This window comes from Coregonus clupeaformis, chromosome 18, assembly GCF_020615455.1.
Source record: "Coregonus clupeaformis isolate EN_2021a chromosome 18, ASM2061545v1, whole genome shotgun sequence".
In the NCBI taxonomy this organism is placed as follows: Eukaryota; Metazoa; Chordata; class Actinopteri; order Salmoniformes; family Salmonidae; genus Coregonus; species Coregonus clupeaformis.
The window spans coordinates 47,138,392-47,154,826 of record NC_059209.1 but is presented as its reverse complement, the minus strand read 5'-3'; the positions used below and the strand labels follow the sequence as shown (position 1 = coordinate 47,154,826).

The window sequence follows — 16,435 nt, the reverse complement described above, 5'->3', positions numbered from 1 at the left end:
CTGAGTTGCATCCAAATAACACCATACCTACTGTGAAGCATGGGGGTGGAAACATCATGCTTTGGGGCTGTTTTTCTGCAAAGGGACCAGGACGACTGATCCGTGTAAAGGAAAGAATGAATGGGGGCATGTATCGTGAGATTTTGAGTGAAAACCTCCTTCCATCAGCAAGGGCATTGAAGATGAAACGTGGCTGGGTCTTTCAGCATGACAATGATCCCAAACACATCGCCCGGGCAACGAAGGAGTGGCTTCGTAAGAAGCATTTCAAGGTCCTGGAGTGGCCTAGCCAGTCTCCAGATCTCAACCCCATAGAAAATCTTTGGAGGGAGTTGAAAGTCTGTGTTGCCCAGCGACAGCCCCAAAACATCACTGCTCTAGAGGAGATCTGCATGGAGGAATGGGCCAAAATACCAGCAACAGTGTGTGAAAACCTTGTGAAGACTTACAGAAAACGTTTGACCTGTGTCATTGCCAAAAAAGCGTATATAACAAAGTATTGAGAAACTTTTGTTATTGACCAAATACTTATTTTCCACCATAATTTGCAAATAAATTCATAAAAAATCCTACAATGTGATTTTCTGGAAAAAAAATCTCATTTTGTCTGTCATAGTTGACGTGTACCTATGATGAAAATTACAGGCCTCTCTCATCTTTTTAAGTGGGAGAACTTGCACAATTGGTGGCTGACTAAATACTTTTTTCCCCCACTGTATCAGCTACGTTCTCAGAAACGTAATCCGTCAACAACAGTGAAAAACAAAAGGAGAATGAAAATGTGTTTCCACAGAGAATAATAAATAAAAAATAAAAAGTCTAAACACGACCACAAGTGAGGAGGAGTGGGTTATGTGGGAAGATTTGGCTGTGTGCAGACCACACCACCGCTGATCAGGAACGTGTGTGATGTATTAGTGGGTAGTCTGGTGGGCATTAAGAGATGATATCTCAATGAATAGGCATGATATAGAGTGCCCAATGTGTGTGTTCGTGAGAGGGGGGGGGGAGTATAACATATGTAGAACAGAATCACCTGTGTTAAGTAATATTTATCTTAAGTACCTACTCTGTGTGTCTGTCCTTTGTGAGTCTGTTTAAATGGCATGTTAGTGTTTTGTCAGGATCATTACTCTAAGAGCTGTGAGATTCAAAAGGCCAGGAGGATAGGGGGCCTCTTTACTCTTTGTGCCACTGACTATTCTTTTCTCAATGTGTGTGGGAGGGCAACCATGTGAGGGTGTGAGCCCAGGCAGCGCTGCAGTGATATCTGTGAATGTGTGTATGCTGCCCTAGAGGTCTCAGTGAGTGTGTCTACAATACTAAATTACGTGCCTGTATATGTGCAGCAGTGCCTTTTCAAAAGGCAATACTTGGGAGCCTGGTAGCTTGTGTGGGTGAAAAGAGTGCACATGTACAGTTTGTTCATATCCAGCCAGCATTTGTACCTTGTTCACTTATTGATTGTATTCAAAACACTGACACCATGCAAGGCAAGAGCATGAAGCCTGACTTCTGTTGCTCAACAGACAGATGGAGCGAGATTTCAAATGGACAACGCGTGCCAGTAGCCGCTTTTAGCACAGTTCTGGTACATATATAGTGTACCTGGTGTAGTTTGACCATGATGGGACCTGTCTTCTCCTTCTCTTCATACTTCTCTACCTTGGACTGTAACCTCTTGTAGTCCTGTAGAGCCTGCTCCCTTCGTTTCACGGCCATGTTGAGGCTGGGGAACACACTGCTGTACCTGAGACACACAGACAGAGACACAGAGAATGAGATCTAGGCACAGAGACTGACAGAGATACTGAGTTTCTGAGACCCTGCTGGACCACAAACATCATGGAGACAAAGTGACACTGCTTTGTACCTGAGATACAGTGCATTTGGAAAGTATTCAGATCCCTTCCCTTTTTCAACATTTTGTTACGTCACAGCCTTATTCTAAAATGGATTAAATCCTCATCAATCTACACACAATACCCCATAATGACGAAGCAAACAGATTTTTAGAAATTTTAGCAAATGTATTAAAAATTAAAACAGAAAGATCTTATTTACATAAGTATTCAGACCCTTTGCTATGAGACTCAAAATTGAGCTCAGGTGCATCCTGTTTCCATTGATCATCCTTGAGATGTTTCTACAACTTGATTGGAGTCCACCTGTGGTAAATTCAATTGATTGGAAATTATTTGGAAAGGCACACACCTGTCTATATAAGGTCCCACAGTTGACAGTGCATGTCAGAGCAAAAACCAAGCCATGAGGTCAAAGGAATTGTCTGTAGAGCTCTGCGACAGGATTGTGTCTAGGCACAGATCTGGGGAAGGGTACCAAAATATTCTGCAGCATTGAAGGTCCCCAAGAACACAGTAGACTCCATCATTCTTAAATGGAAGAATTTAGGAACCACCAAGACTCTTCCTAGAGCTGGCCACCCGGCCAAACTGAGCAATCGGGGGAAAAGGGCCTAGGTGAGGGAGGTGACCAAGAACCCGATGGTCACTCTTGACAGAGCTCCAGAGTTCCTCTGTGGAGATGGGAGAACCTTCCAGAAGGACAACCATCTCTGCAGCACTCCACCTATCAGGCTTTTATGGTAGAGTGGCCAGATGGAAGCCACTCCACAGTAAAAGTCACATGACAGCCCGCTTGGAGTTTGCCAAAAGGCACCTAAAGGACTCAGACCATGAGAAACAAGATTGAACACTTTGGCCTAAATGCCAAGCGTCACGTCTGGAGGAAACCTGGCACCATCCCTACGGTGAAGCATGGTGGTGGCAGCATCATGCTGTGGGTTTTTCAGCGGCAGGGACTGGGAGACTAGTCAGGATTGAGGGAAAGATGAACAGAGCAAAGTACAGAGAGATCCTTGATGAAAACCTGCTCCAGAGCGCTCAGGACCTCAGACTGGGGCGAAGGTTCACCTTCCAACAGGACAACGACTCTAAGCACACAGCCAAGACAACGCAGGAGGGACTTTGGGACAAGTCCCTGAATGTCCTTGAGAGGCCCAGCCAGAGCCCGGACTTGAACCCGAACGAACATCTCTGGAGAGACCTGAAAATAGCTGTGCAGCGACACTCCCCATCCAACCTGACAGAGCTTGAGAGGATCTGCAGAGAACAATGGGAGAAACTCCCCAAATACAGGTGTGCCAAGCTTGTAGTGTCATACTCAAGAAGACATGAGGCTGTAATCGCTGCCAAAGGTGCTTCAACCAAGTACTGAGTAAAGGGTCTTAATACTTATGTAAATGTGATTTCATTTTTTAATTTTTAATACATTTGCAAAAAAAACAACAACAAAAAACTGTTTTTGCTTTGTCATTATGGGGTATTGTGTGTAGATTGATGAGGGATTAAAAAAAAAAAAAATCAATTTTAGAATAAGGCTGTAACGTAACAAAATATGGAAAAAGTGTAGGGGTCTGAATACTTTCAGAATGCACTGTATGTGGACATAGGCCTAACGAGAAACGATATTGCTCTGTGTACATAGACACACAGGCAAGAGCCCTGTCAGAGGAACAACTTAGCAGACAATCTGAATGATTCTTCCTACTAAGCGCAATGTGTTCTCAATTCAGACCAATAAATCTAAACAAATCATGCCAACTGAACCCAAGGTGTTGTCTTAAAAAAAAAAAAAAAAGATTACATAGAAAAAAGTATTGCACTTTAAGATCAAAAGACTGTACAAGAAAACATATGCTCTCTCTGAACCACTGACAACTTTTTGAAGTGGGGTTTACAAATATCTTTCAGAGGTGCTTGTGTGAGGTCTCCTGGATCGATACGCATGCAGCACAGAAAAGAGCCCTCAAGTAGGAGACATCTTAGTGTAGACTGGAATCACTGTCCTCCTTTGTTGTTTGAAAATCTAATATTGAATTACTCTAGTGCAAATGGCATGAAACAACTCATTCGGTTTCAATTATGTTATTCAAAATGAAAATACATTCTTTCAGAGAGAATCCTTGTCTTAGGTACTAAAAATAGGAAACACTCATCTGTAACTTAGCAACAGAAGTCTGTGCCTCATCCTGGGACTTACTTTGCTCCAACACACTGGTTCTGTGCATTCTGCTTTTATTGGGGAAATACAGTGCAGAAATGCAGCTTTTGCAATAGATTAACATTTTCCAAACTAGAAAACAAAAATGGTTGCCAACCTGTTTAGTCAGAAAATCTAACCAAGTGTCAATGTTGGAGATGTCCAACTAGATACCTGGATTTTCACACATTTGAGAGCACTTTAATATACTTTGTGTGATTATATATAGGCACACTAAGACAGGTGTCATATTCACCATGCATGTTTATTTACACAGGTCTAATGCAAGTCTAATAACCTGATGACATTGCTTTGTTTTTCTATGAATCATTTGAGATGATTTCATACAGGCTGTAGCTAGCTATAGCATAGTTCCTTGAACGTCTGCTACTCTCACTATTGTAAAGTGTGCCAGTGATTCACTTTTTCCTCAAACAATGAGCCAATCCTCATTTCCCTTTACTTCCTATGCAACCGGTGAAGGGAATTGACAATGGACCTGACAAGAGGTTGTGAAATGCAGTCTTCCTCAACACAGAGTAGAGCAGAGTAAGCCCTGTGAGGGGGTGGGCCGGTGGGAGGTGGGCAGTGTGACGTGACCTGGGCTCAGCCTCAGACAAGCTGTGGATTGTTTCCCACAGGAAGTTGAGAAGGGAGCGGCCCTGTATCATTTTGGCGACGTCACAGAGCCCAGCCCTACGGCCCACGCTCTCCCTCCATTTATAAAACATCACTTTGGCCCAGTTTACGGCAGGCAGGCAGCCCAGGGTGGAAGCCTTCCTCTAGTAGCTTACTATCTGCCTCCTGCTCCAGTGTAGTGTTCAGATACTTGAGTGCCAGGGGATTATGCAACCGCCCTCTAGGCACGAGCTCACTCTGATACGATTCCATTGGTCCATGACAACATTACACACCACACTGGCTCATTAAAGGCACAAAGGCTGACCGCATTCTCCTCCACCAGGGCACATCACCTCACACCACCTCTGCATGGTGTCATGAGGTGCCATGATGTCTGATGCGCTCACTTCAGACTACAGTAACACAATAGAGTAGTAATGACAGCATTTAGGTCACCCTCACACATGATCACATTGTAGGTAGGAGGTATCTGGTAGTGGCGACAGTCAGGACCACAGCTTTCTTTCTCTTAACGATGTGACTGAGAGAATACCTGTGTGAGCCGATATAAGAGTTGATCCTTCCACACTAATGATCTCCTCACTGTCCCATTGCTGTTATATCTAGAGGTAGAGCTCCAAGAGGATGCCAATGTGTCTGTGTTGTGTTCAGACTGTCTAAAGAGGAGCTCTGTGGGAGCCTGTCTGACTCAGCTGTAACTGACATGTAGTGGAGTGACAGTGGCTGTGTTTGAAGGTCACTGTACACGCTGCGTAATGATAGTTTGGGCTGGATCGCTGGCTGGCCTGGACATTTCCCTAGATGTCTCTGGACTGACTTCCACATACTGACCGGTCAGCTCCAGACCAGCCTATATTTACTCCGGCCTCGTCTAGCCCAGGCTCCGCTGGACCAAGGGCACACTACCACTGTCTGTGTGACAGGTCATTTAGGGTGTGGTGGCTGGCTGAAAATAGCAGGTGGACGAAAATAGCAACTTGTCGAGAGAGCTTGTTTATGACAAGCTGATCCACAGCCGGACCGACACAACCAGTCAGCCAGCCAAGCCCAAGTCTGGACCAAACAGCCCAGCCGGAGCTGACCAGAGACCTGGGAGTAACCTTAGTCTGGCAGGCTGACTGACCGCTCCACTTAACACCGTCAATTTCACATTACTAAAATAACAAAAGGTATCTCTAAGAATATGTTCACCTCCCATGTCTCACTGTCTATGAAATGAGGGACTAACACGGTGAAAGCCAAGATGACTCAATCACAAAATATGCATTATTTATGAGTAATGAAAATACAAAGTATCCTGAACTAAAATATAAATGCAACATGTAAAGTGTTGGACCCATGTTTCATGAGCTGAACTAAAAGATGTTCCATACATACAAAAAGCTTATTTCTCTAAAATGTTTTGCACAAATTTGTTTACATGCCTGTTAGTGAGCATTTCTCCTTTGCCAAGATAATCCAACCACCTGACAGGTGTGGCATATCAAGAAGCTGATTAAACAGCATGATCATTACACAGGCGCACCTTGTGCTGGGGACAATGAAAGACAATGCCACAGATGTCTCAAGTTAAGGGAGTGTGCAATTGGCATGCTGACTGCAGGAATGTCCACCAGAGCTCTTGCCAGATAATTTAATGTTAATTTCTCTACCATAAGCCGCCTCCAACGTTGTTTTAGAGAATTTGGCAGTATGTCCAACTGACCTCACAACCACAGAACACGTGTAACCACGCCTGCCCAGGACCTCCACATCCGGCTTCTTCACCTGCAGTATCGTCTGAGACCAGTCACCTGGACAGCTGATGAAACTGTGGGTTTGCACAACTGAAGAATGTCTGCAGAAACTGTCAGAAATCGTCTCAGGGAAACTAATCTGCGTGTTTGTCGTCCTCACCAGGGTCTTGACCTGACTGCAGTTCAGCGTCGTAACAGACTTCAGTGGGCAAATGCTCACCTTCAAACCTTCAATGGCCACTGGCACGCTGGAGAAGTGTACTCTTCACGGATGAATCCCGGTTTAAACTGTACCGGGCAGATGGCAGACAGCGTGTATTGCGTTGTGTGGGCGAGCGGTTTGCTGATGTCAATGTTGTGAACAGAGTGCCCCATGGTGGCGGTGGGGTTATGGTATGGGCAGGCATAAGTTATGGACAACGAACGCAATTGCATTTTATCAATGGCACCTTGAATGCACAGAGATGCCGTGACAAGATCCTGAGGCCCATTGTTCCAGTTCCTGCCAATATCCAGCAACTTCGCACAGCTATTGAAGAGGAGTGGGGCAACATTCCACAGGCCACAATCAACAGCCTGATCAACTCTATGCAAAGGAGATGTGTTGCGCTGCATGAGGCAAAGAGTGGTCACATCAGATCAAATCAAATGTTATTTGTCACATGCGCCAACGGGTGTAGGTAGACCTTACAGTGAAATGCTTACTAACAAGCCAACAATGCAGTTAAGAAAAATAAGTGTTAAGTAAAAAAATGGATTCGTAAAAAATAATTAAAAGAAATGACAAATAATTAAAGAGCAGCAGTAAAATAACAGTAGCAAGGCTATAAACAGGGGGTACCAGTACAGAGTCAATGTGCGGGGGCACAGGTTACAGTGGGGAAAAAAAGTATTTAGTCAGCCACCAATTGTGCAAGTTCTCCCACTTAAAAAGATGAGAGAGGCCTGTAATTTTCATCATAGGTACACGTCAACTATGACAGACAAAATTAGGGAAAAAAATCCAGAAAATCACATTGTAGGATTTTTAATGAATTTATTTGCAAATGATGGTGGAAAATAAGTATTTGGTCACCTACAAACAAGCAAGATTTCTGGCTCTCACAGACCTGTAAATTCTTCTTTAAGAGGCTCCTCTGTCCTCCACTCGTTACCTGTATTAATGGCACCTGTTTGAACTTGTTATCAGTATAAAAGACACCTGTCCACAACCTCAAACAGTCACACTCCAAACTCCACTATGGCCAAGACCAAAGAGCTGTCAAAGGACACCAGAAACAAAATTGTAGACCTGCACCAGGCTGGGAAGACTGAATCTGCAATAGGTAAGCAGCTTGGTTTGAAGAAATCAACTGTGGGAGCAATTATTAGGAAATGGAAGACATACAAGACCACTGATAATCTCCCTCGATCTGGGGCTCCACGCAAGATCTCACCCCGTGGGGTCAAAATGATCACAAGAACGGTGAGCAAATGTCCCAGAACCACACGGGGGGACCTAGTGAATGACCTGCAGAGAGCTGGGACCAAAGTAACAAAGCCTACCATCAGTAACACACTACGCCGCCAGGGACTCAAATCCTGCAGTGCCAGACGTGTCCCCCTGCTTAAGCCAGTACATGTCCAGGCCCGTCTGAAGTTTGCTAGAGTGCATTTGGATGATCCAGAAGAGGATTGGGAGAATGTCATATGGTCAGATGAAACCAAAATATAACTTTTTGGTAAAAACTCAACTCGTCGTGTTTGGAGGACAAAGAATGCTGAGTTGCATCCAAAGAACACCATACCTACTGTGAAGCATGGGGGTGGAAACATCATGCTTTGGGGCTGTTTTTCTGCAAAGGGACCAGGACGACTGATCCGTGTAAAGGAAAGAATGAATGGGGCCATGTATCGTGAGATTTTGAGTGAAAACCTCCTTCCATCAGCAAGGGCATTGAAGATGAAACGTGGCTGGGTCTTTCAGCATGACAATGATCCCAAACACACCGCCCGGGCAACGAAGGAGTGGCTTCGTAAGAAGCATTTCAAGGTCCTGGAGTGGCCTAGCCAGTCTCCAGATCTCAACCCCATAGAAAATCTTTGGAGGGAGTTGAAAGTCCGTGTTGCCCAGCGACAGCCCCAAAACATCACTGCTCTAGAGGAGATCTGCATGGAGGAATGGGCCAAAATACCAGCAAGTGTGTGAAAACCTTGTGAAGACTTACAGAAAACATTTGACCTGTGTCATTGCCAACAAAGGGTATATAACAAAGTATTGAGAAACTTTTGTTATTGACCAAATACTTATTTTCCACCATAATTTGCAAATAAATTCATAAAAAATCCTACAATGTGATTTTCTGGATTTTTTTTCTCATTTTGTCTGTCATAGTTGATGTGTATCTATGATGACAATTACAGGCCTCTCTCATCTTTTTAAGTGGGAGAACTTGCACAATTGGTGGCTGACTAAATACTTTTTTCCCCCACTGTAGTCAGAAAACTGACTGGTTTTCTGATCCACTCCCCTACCTTTTTTTAAAGGTATCTGTGAACAACAGATGCATATCTGTATTCCCAGTCATGTGAAATCCATAGACTAGGGCCTTATTAATTTATTTGAATTGACTGATTTCCTTATATGAATTGTAACTCAGTAAAATCTTTGAAATTGTTGCATGTTGCGTTTATGCTTTTGTTGTGTCTTGTGTAGGCTAGGCTAAGCTTTGTGTAAACTAAAAGGGTAAAGACAGTATGTTGAATATGTGCCAGCAGAACCTGTTTTATAGAGGGAAGGTTTGCTCTGCCGCAACATGCCTTATGCTTAGTCTCTGTTGATCGAACGTGAGAGGACTAACGCAAGCTAGATACCTGATACACCAGATATAAAAGGCAAGAGTAGACAACCCCCCAGATAAGGCTTTTGAGAAAGTTTTGTGGGGGTTAGAAATGTGTTGGCTTGAGTCTTGACTGAACGTAAAAACATAACAATATTTATGTGACTCAAAATTAAAACGTAGGCTAGTTTACAGGCTACGTCATTTTGAGTCACCCCCTTAAACACATCTAATTGCTACTATTTGACAATGACAGAAATCCAACAGCACCTTGAGTAACTCCCAAAGCAGGGTAAATGAACCAGTGTCGGGGCAGTCAATTTCTTCCCCAGCCCTGCTAGGTTAAAGGAGCAGTGCTGGTTTGCCCTGCTACTGCTTGGGCCAGAGCACAGGTCTTACAACAGGGCTGCCTTGAGTCTCACACAAAAGAGCAATGGAGCAGAAAGGGTTGGGCTAGGAGGCCCAGATAACAGCACCCCCCTCCCTCCACATAAACAGACTGATGTCATTCACTGACCCCGCTGAATGGATGGAATTCATGGCTAGGAGAGAGGGACAAAGAGAGAGGGACTGAGAGAGAGAAAGAGTGAGAGGTATGGAGAGAGCGAGGGAGAGAGACAGATAAAGGGAGAGACTGAGGGAGACAGATAAAGAGAGATGGAGAGGGACAGATAAAGGGAGAGACTGAGGAAGAGGGAGACAGATAAAGAGAGAGGGAGAGAGATGGAGAGGGACAGAGAGAAAGCGTGAGGAAGAGAAAGAAAGGGAGAGTGGGGAGGAGAGAGTGACCTTTTTGAGCTCATTATTTCCTGGATGTGTTAATACAGTGAGTGTTAATGACCCAACTAAGTGTGGCCTAAATGTGAATACACACCCGCCGGCACGTACACACACAGCCCATTGAAGGGACAAATAAAACCCTCCATTAAGAGACTTTCCAGGCTCAGGCCATTCTCTGTTCCATTTAAGATTCCACACGTTCTTACAGATCGACACAAAAACAGTATTGAGACTTAAGAAACAATGATTAACATTCAGTTACTGGTGGACTAATGGAATTGTATTTCTAATGGAAGCTTAATGTATGGCTTAATAGATAAGTCCTCTATACTTTGATGATTAATTACATTACGCTGTGCTTCAAAGCCATAAACAGCAAAAGGGCTGACGGCTTGTATTCCCCATCTTAAACCATTGTTTATGCATGCAGGACTAAACCTACTACTTCCTGACTTATTTCAATCTCATATAAGTGAGTGACTAACTTCATCTGGCCTCAGAGCCCATCCTGTTAGTATAGTGACTCCCCAAAATGTTTGTCCAATGCGGTGTGTGTGTACTGTCCTGAGACAGTCCTGCTCTCCAGCCAATCTCCTGCCCTTGGCCCAGGAAGCTGGGCCCTCTGCCATATTCAGGGCCTGCCCACACGTCCGCCTGCCACCCACCAGGAAGAGGAAATTAGAACCATTCCATCTTGTCACAGCTCCACCACCAGAACACACCAGGAAGAGACCAATAGCACATGCACACATACACTAACTCATAGCATTCATATGTTCCATCAAAGTTTTCACTTTGTCAAGGGTTTGATATGAAAAGAGCAGGGATTTCAGACCGATTTGATGTTATAAACAAAAGTTAAAACACACACAAATTCACCAGACAGACACTGGCAAGCACATTGCGTCTCTCTTTTTCAAACACACACCCCGCTCCAAAAAACTGCCTCCGGGGAGGGGTCAGCAGGAGGAAGCAGGACCTTAACAAGTACTACGGAAGACGGGTGGGATCCTTGCTCCCAGCCTGGCCACTCCCTCTACCGCCTCTGTACTGTGTGTGTGTGTGTGTGTGTGTGTGTGTGTGTGTGTGTGTGTGTGTGTGTGTAGTGTAGTGCTGGGACGGACGGGGGCGAGTGTAGGGAAGGAGAGCCAAGTAAACTTTCTTCCAGACACACCACCACAGCAGCCCCATTCACTCCCCAGTCCAGTTTTACTATCTACTATGCTTTATTACAGAGCCTTCTGGAGATAGTGCTAAGGTCCAACTCCCCTTTAGTGTGTGCTCCTTCCCACTCTACAGACAGAGCAACTTTAAGACACAGCAGCTGTTGCTTGTGATGTATAAAAAATATGCGGACAATGAGAGAGGTGCAGGTCCAGATAGACACGTACTTTTTCAGAGGATCGACCACCGTCTTCGAGATCTGGTTCACCTATGGACGAACAGACACGGTCAAACGTTAATTTAAAGTACAGTACTTCTCTTAAATGAAAGTGAATGTCTTTCTTTATTAATTGAAATTTGTTGTCAAAGTGAATTACTTTAAGTTGAACAAAATAGCTCCAAGTCCCACTCATTAACAGCATGATAAAACATCCACACAAACAATCAACAATTGTGTATTTTCAAACAGAGCACTCAAGACAATAGAGGGGAGGGAGGTGAGGCGGGTTGCAAAGAAACTTTTGTGACTTTGACTCTTTTATTGTACACAAGCCCCGAGGAGAAAGCCCTGAATATTCATCGAGCTGAACAATACAAAATGATGCAACTGTCAGGGGATGGACATGAAAGCAAAGCCCCACTGATTTCAAATCCTGCGGAGGGTGGGCTGCCTTACAAGATGAAAGTTCTTTGCAAACAAACATTTTAACAATAACAGTTTATATTTTCCTGCATTCTCCTTCTCGTTGCCGGAGCCAAAAGGGAGGGAGGGGGGCTTTGTTAAGTGGAAGTAAATTAACATCTCATCTCGAGGCCTCCAGCCCGGGCGCCAAAGTCTCATCGACAGAAGTTGGCACACAATTAATAAAGTTTACAGAGTAATTTACATTGCAGATTCAAAATGACTCGTAGATCTACATCTCTGACAGAGCGCTAAGTTAACCCGGCAAACAACTCCAGTGAAGAGCATCGCTAAAAACATTTAATGAGAAATAAAAGCGGCAAGACAACTCAATGAAGTGACAGCTACATGAGAACAATGAGCCTAGTACAACTAATCAATCATTCACTAGTTATTGGAAGGATAGTGAATCACAGAACATAAGAAACAAATACTGTACAACAGCAAAGCTTTGTCAATGCCCTGACAGTCTCTGAGAATATACATACACACACATACAGACACACACCAACAGAGCATCGAAAGGCAGTTTGAGGGAAAATAAGAGAACCAATAACAAATAAGAACATGGGAATTCACATTTTCCTCTGTTTTACATATTCACACCATCCCCCCTCCCTGGGAGAGAGAAAAGGCTGAAGCTGCGTTGCTGCCGAGGTGAGTGCATGCAGTAAGCAGGGAGAACAACACCACCACATTTGCTTAAGCATGCTGGTGCCCTCTACCCTCTGCCCTTTCCCACAGAGAGGGGGGGCAGAACTATTCCACTGAGGCCCAGCAGTGCCTGAGGCCGGCGCTCTAGCAGCAGTCTCCGTGAGTGAGTCACGGGGCAGAGGTCATCCCGGCACACAGGCCTCCCAAAAATACACGCAGATCGCGGAGGAAATCAATACCCCGCCAAACGGAGCATCCACTACTGCTCAGCCGCCATTTTCACTGGGGCTCGGCTTCAGCAGCAGTGTGCCGGGGGGCTGCGCGCCCTCCTCAGCCCCAGAAATAAACACACAGGCCTGGGCCACTGCTGCCTTCATTATCCCTGCACGTTTTATCCGCTCGCTCAATCGCAGCCCCCGCGGCGGATCATCTCGTCTCAACACTAAGGAGAGCAAAGGGTGGTTGCTTTTGTGTCTGTTTTGCTTGAGCAGTTGAGTCGTTGGTGGTGCCGTCAGAAGGAAGAACAGCCAGCTTGGAGGGAGAGATTGTGTAGTATGATTCTGGTGAGCTGCGCTGGGCTTTAATAACTCTGGACTCCTGAGGTGATATTCAAAAATACTGAACCAACTAACCAACCAAGGGCCTAGAAACGCTTTGCTTTGCCGTCAGCTCTCAACCAGTTTACCGAATGCCAAGCTATGTGGCACAGACAGACATACTGTAGCAGAACATGTTCATGTCAAACATCTTGTTGACTGAGACTGGCTGAAAAAGGAGGCCTCTAAACTCAAGTACCATCTTGTAATAACAGAAGGGTTGCATGTCAAAACTCTCGCTGAAGGCCACTTAAAAATCATATGAAGCAAAAACAACCAGAATCGATTTGATGGAGAATAATGTATTTGGTATTATTTTCTAACTGCTTCGCCTCCAGAAGAGAGAAAGTGTACTTGGTTCCACGCTGCCTGGCTGGAGCCCTGTCCAGCAGACCATGGCCATGAAGCCAAGCAAGGAAATTACACCCTATGGAGCCAGTCAACGCCTCCACTCCTACACACTGTAGAGCAAACCTGCACCTTTTGTTACTGACCTACAAAACGGCAGGGATGGAAAAAATACAATACCACATTGACATCTAGCTGTTCCTGACCGTAAGACTCAACGCAGCTCAAAACTCATTTAAGATGATTTGGAAAGCTCAAGTAGCAAGCTGAGTGCTGTGTAGTGCAAAGCTGGCCTCCCAGGTTGTTCCGAGGTGAAGGTTATGAAGGTTATTAGCGTAGTCAGAGGGAAGAGGACTCAGAGGAGAACAGTAAGAGATGTTAACTTCCCTTTAGGGTTCTGACACTGTTTAACTAAGAGGAAAGTGGAGAAGGAAAGACAATAGCAGACTGAAAATGGATACTCTTAATAGTCTACATTTCATAACAATTGGGTAGAAAATATTGGCAATGCTTCTGCTTTTGTAAAGATTCCAGAATTTGAGCTGAAAAGATTTTGATGTTAAAATGTGTGAAAATGTTACCCATTTCCAATCTTCAGAAGGTTGAGAAGACATTCCATCTTAAATACAGTCAAAATGGAAGAACTGTTCGTCTTGGCAGACCACTAAGAACAGACCCACCATAGGTCACAAGCTGTGAACCACAAGCACAGTCACCACACTTAACTTTGTCCAGTCATTCCAAATGGCTACTGTAAAACTTGATTACATCTGAGCACAGTTTATGTGGTGCATGTCCAGTCTTTGCTGGAAGAATGCCTTGTTGTTGAGCGCTTGAAAGGAATTCACAGAGATCTTCAGAATATTTACAGAGAGGGACATTGTCACTCAAGGTAAAGCCACCAGCAAATAAAAGGATGCTGGGAAAACCAGTCTAAAGCACACTAATGGAAAAAGCACTCTTCTGAAGTTGTAGTAGAATCAGGTCTTGTACATATGTTGTTGTTTTTTTCATTCTTGATGATCAGTGTGATTCCCTGTGTGACTGACTTCTCTATCTTAACAGAGATGCCTCTCACAGTGCAATGCCCTGAAGAAACACACATGCAATGCCAACCCTATGATTTCCTTTGCAATTACCTGCAGCGATGATATTAATCAAATATGTGAAGTACACATGGCAAATAACATAAAGGAGCTGAGAGCAGAAGCAGAATTGCTCACAGAGAGGGACTGGGGAAGATCATGCAGAGAACAGATCCCATTAAAACAGCCTGTGACATTTCCAAGTGAAGCTATTCCATAGTATGAGTCACAAATGCATCCAATCTACAGCTCTCTGATATTCGACAAAGATGAGCATCTAATAGACCAGTGAGCTGCTGGAGACGCTCTCAAAAGAAGACAAGAGAAGAAAAGAGACTCTGAGTGAGATTTCTTTCTTCTCGTTCACACGGTTATGCAATATTGACAAAGATGAAAATACACTTAGGCCAACCAAACCCTTTTGGTTTCTGCCCTTTGAGTGTTTGAAGAGAGGGAGCGTATGAGGCATACCTGTCAGAATGCTGAATACAATGCCCATAGGTAGAGCTGTGAAAGCTAGGCTGGAGGAGGGTTTCCTCTACCATTGTATAGGCCCCCTGCCTAAATGAGTATATTGTTTATTTTGGTTTCAATAGACAATTTCGATGCACCCCACTTGGAAAATAATCTAGGAGAACAACTCGGCTGTGGTGTGATGCTGAGGGAGAGGAGCACAGACAGGTCCTGACACTGACCTTCTCCTGGTTGAAGGAGTCCATCCTCTTCATGGCTGTGTCCAGAGCCGTCATGGACTCCAGGAAGGCCTGGTCCTGTTCACACAGGGGGTTATTGAGCAGGTCCCCTGAGATCTTCACTGCTGCCTTGGACATGGCTGAAAGACATAGAACAGACAGAGAATATTAGTATTACCATGGTAAAACTGTCCCTGAAAAAGAGGGAAATGGGAAAGGAGGGAGGGAAGGAGAGAGAGATAGAGAAAGAAAAAAAGAAAGCCATTACCGAATGGAGAACAGAGGAATGGAGAAACATACAGGTAACTGCCAAAATAAAGGAAACACCTAAATAAAGTGTCTTAATAGGGCGTTGGGCCACCACGAGCCAGAACAGCTTCAATGCACCTTGGCACAGATTCTACAAGTGTCTGAAACTATTGAAGGAACGCAACACCATTTTTCCACAAGAAATTCCATAATTTGGTGTTTCCTTGATGGTGGTGGTAAACACTCATGCGCCGCTCCAGAATCTCCCATAAGTGTTCAATTGGGTTGAGATCTGGTGACTGATATGGCCATGGCATATGGTTTACATAATTTTCATACTCATCAAACCATTCAGTGACCACTCGTGCCCTGTGGATGGGGGTATTGTCATCCTATAGCCATGGTATCCAAAATAATGGCCTTCCCAGAATTTTTATACATGAGTCTTCCCCTAAGCATGATGGGATGTTAATTGCTTAATTAACTCAGGAACCACACCTATGTGAAAGCACCTGCTTTCAATATACTTTGTATCCCTCATTTACTCAAGTGTTCCCATTATTTTGGCAGTTACCTGTACAATCTGTATTATTAATGTTTGGCCTGGTTTGACTATTTGGCCCAGACATGCTTGGTGGGCATGGCTAGCAGCAGAGGTGAGCACCCGTGCCAGGACTGACACTGTGGGCATTTGACAGACACAAAAGTTCAATAAACGAAAAGGAAAAGTAGGCTAGAGCAGCAGCGCAGCATCAGTTGGAGGGAGTCGAGAGGGTGGTGGGCTCGGCTGCTGTGATGAATATTCACAAAAGCACTGGGAATCTGTCCAAATGTTTCTATAGTGCCAAGGCCAATTACTGTTAATCTGCACTCCTGCCACTTTATCTTAGATACAGAGCGCATATCGGATCACCGCATCACTGTCA

At 44.5% G+C, this 16,435-nt stretch overlaps 1 protein-coding gene across 2 annotated transcripts in view; it reads right to left on the bottom strand.

The window, feature by feature from the left end:
* Positions 1-16,435, bottom strand: part of LOC121530876 (bridging integrator 3) — a 43,909-nt gene that overhangs the window by 7,895 nt on the left and 19,579 nt on the right. The window contains exons 5-7 of one of the 2 annotated variants that reach the window (XM_041836188.1): positions 15,264-15,400; positions 11,431-11,471; positions 1,609-1,750 (exon numbers count right to left, since the gene is read on the bottom strand). In XM_041836188.1, the coding sequence (XP_041692122.1) occupies positions 1,609-1,750; positions 11,431-11,471; positions 15,264-15,400 (320 nt within the window). The remainder of the gene's footprint in view (positions 1-1,608; positions 1,751-11,430; positions 11,472-15,263; positions 15,401-16,435) is intronic. The other variant, XM_041836189.1, reaches the window with a different exon arrangement.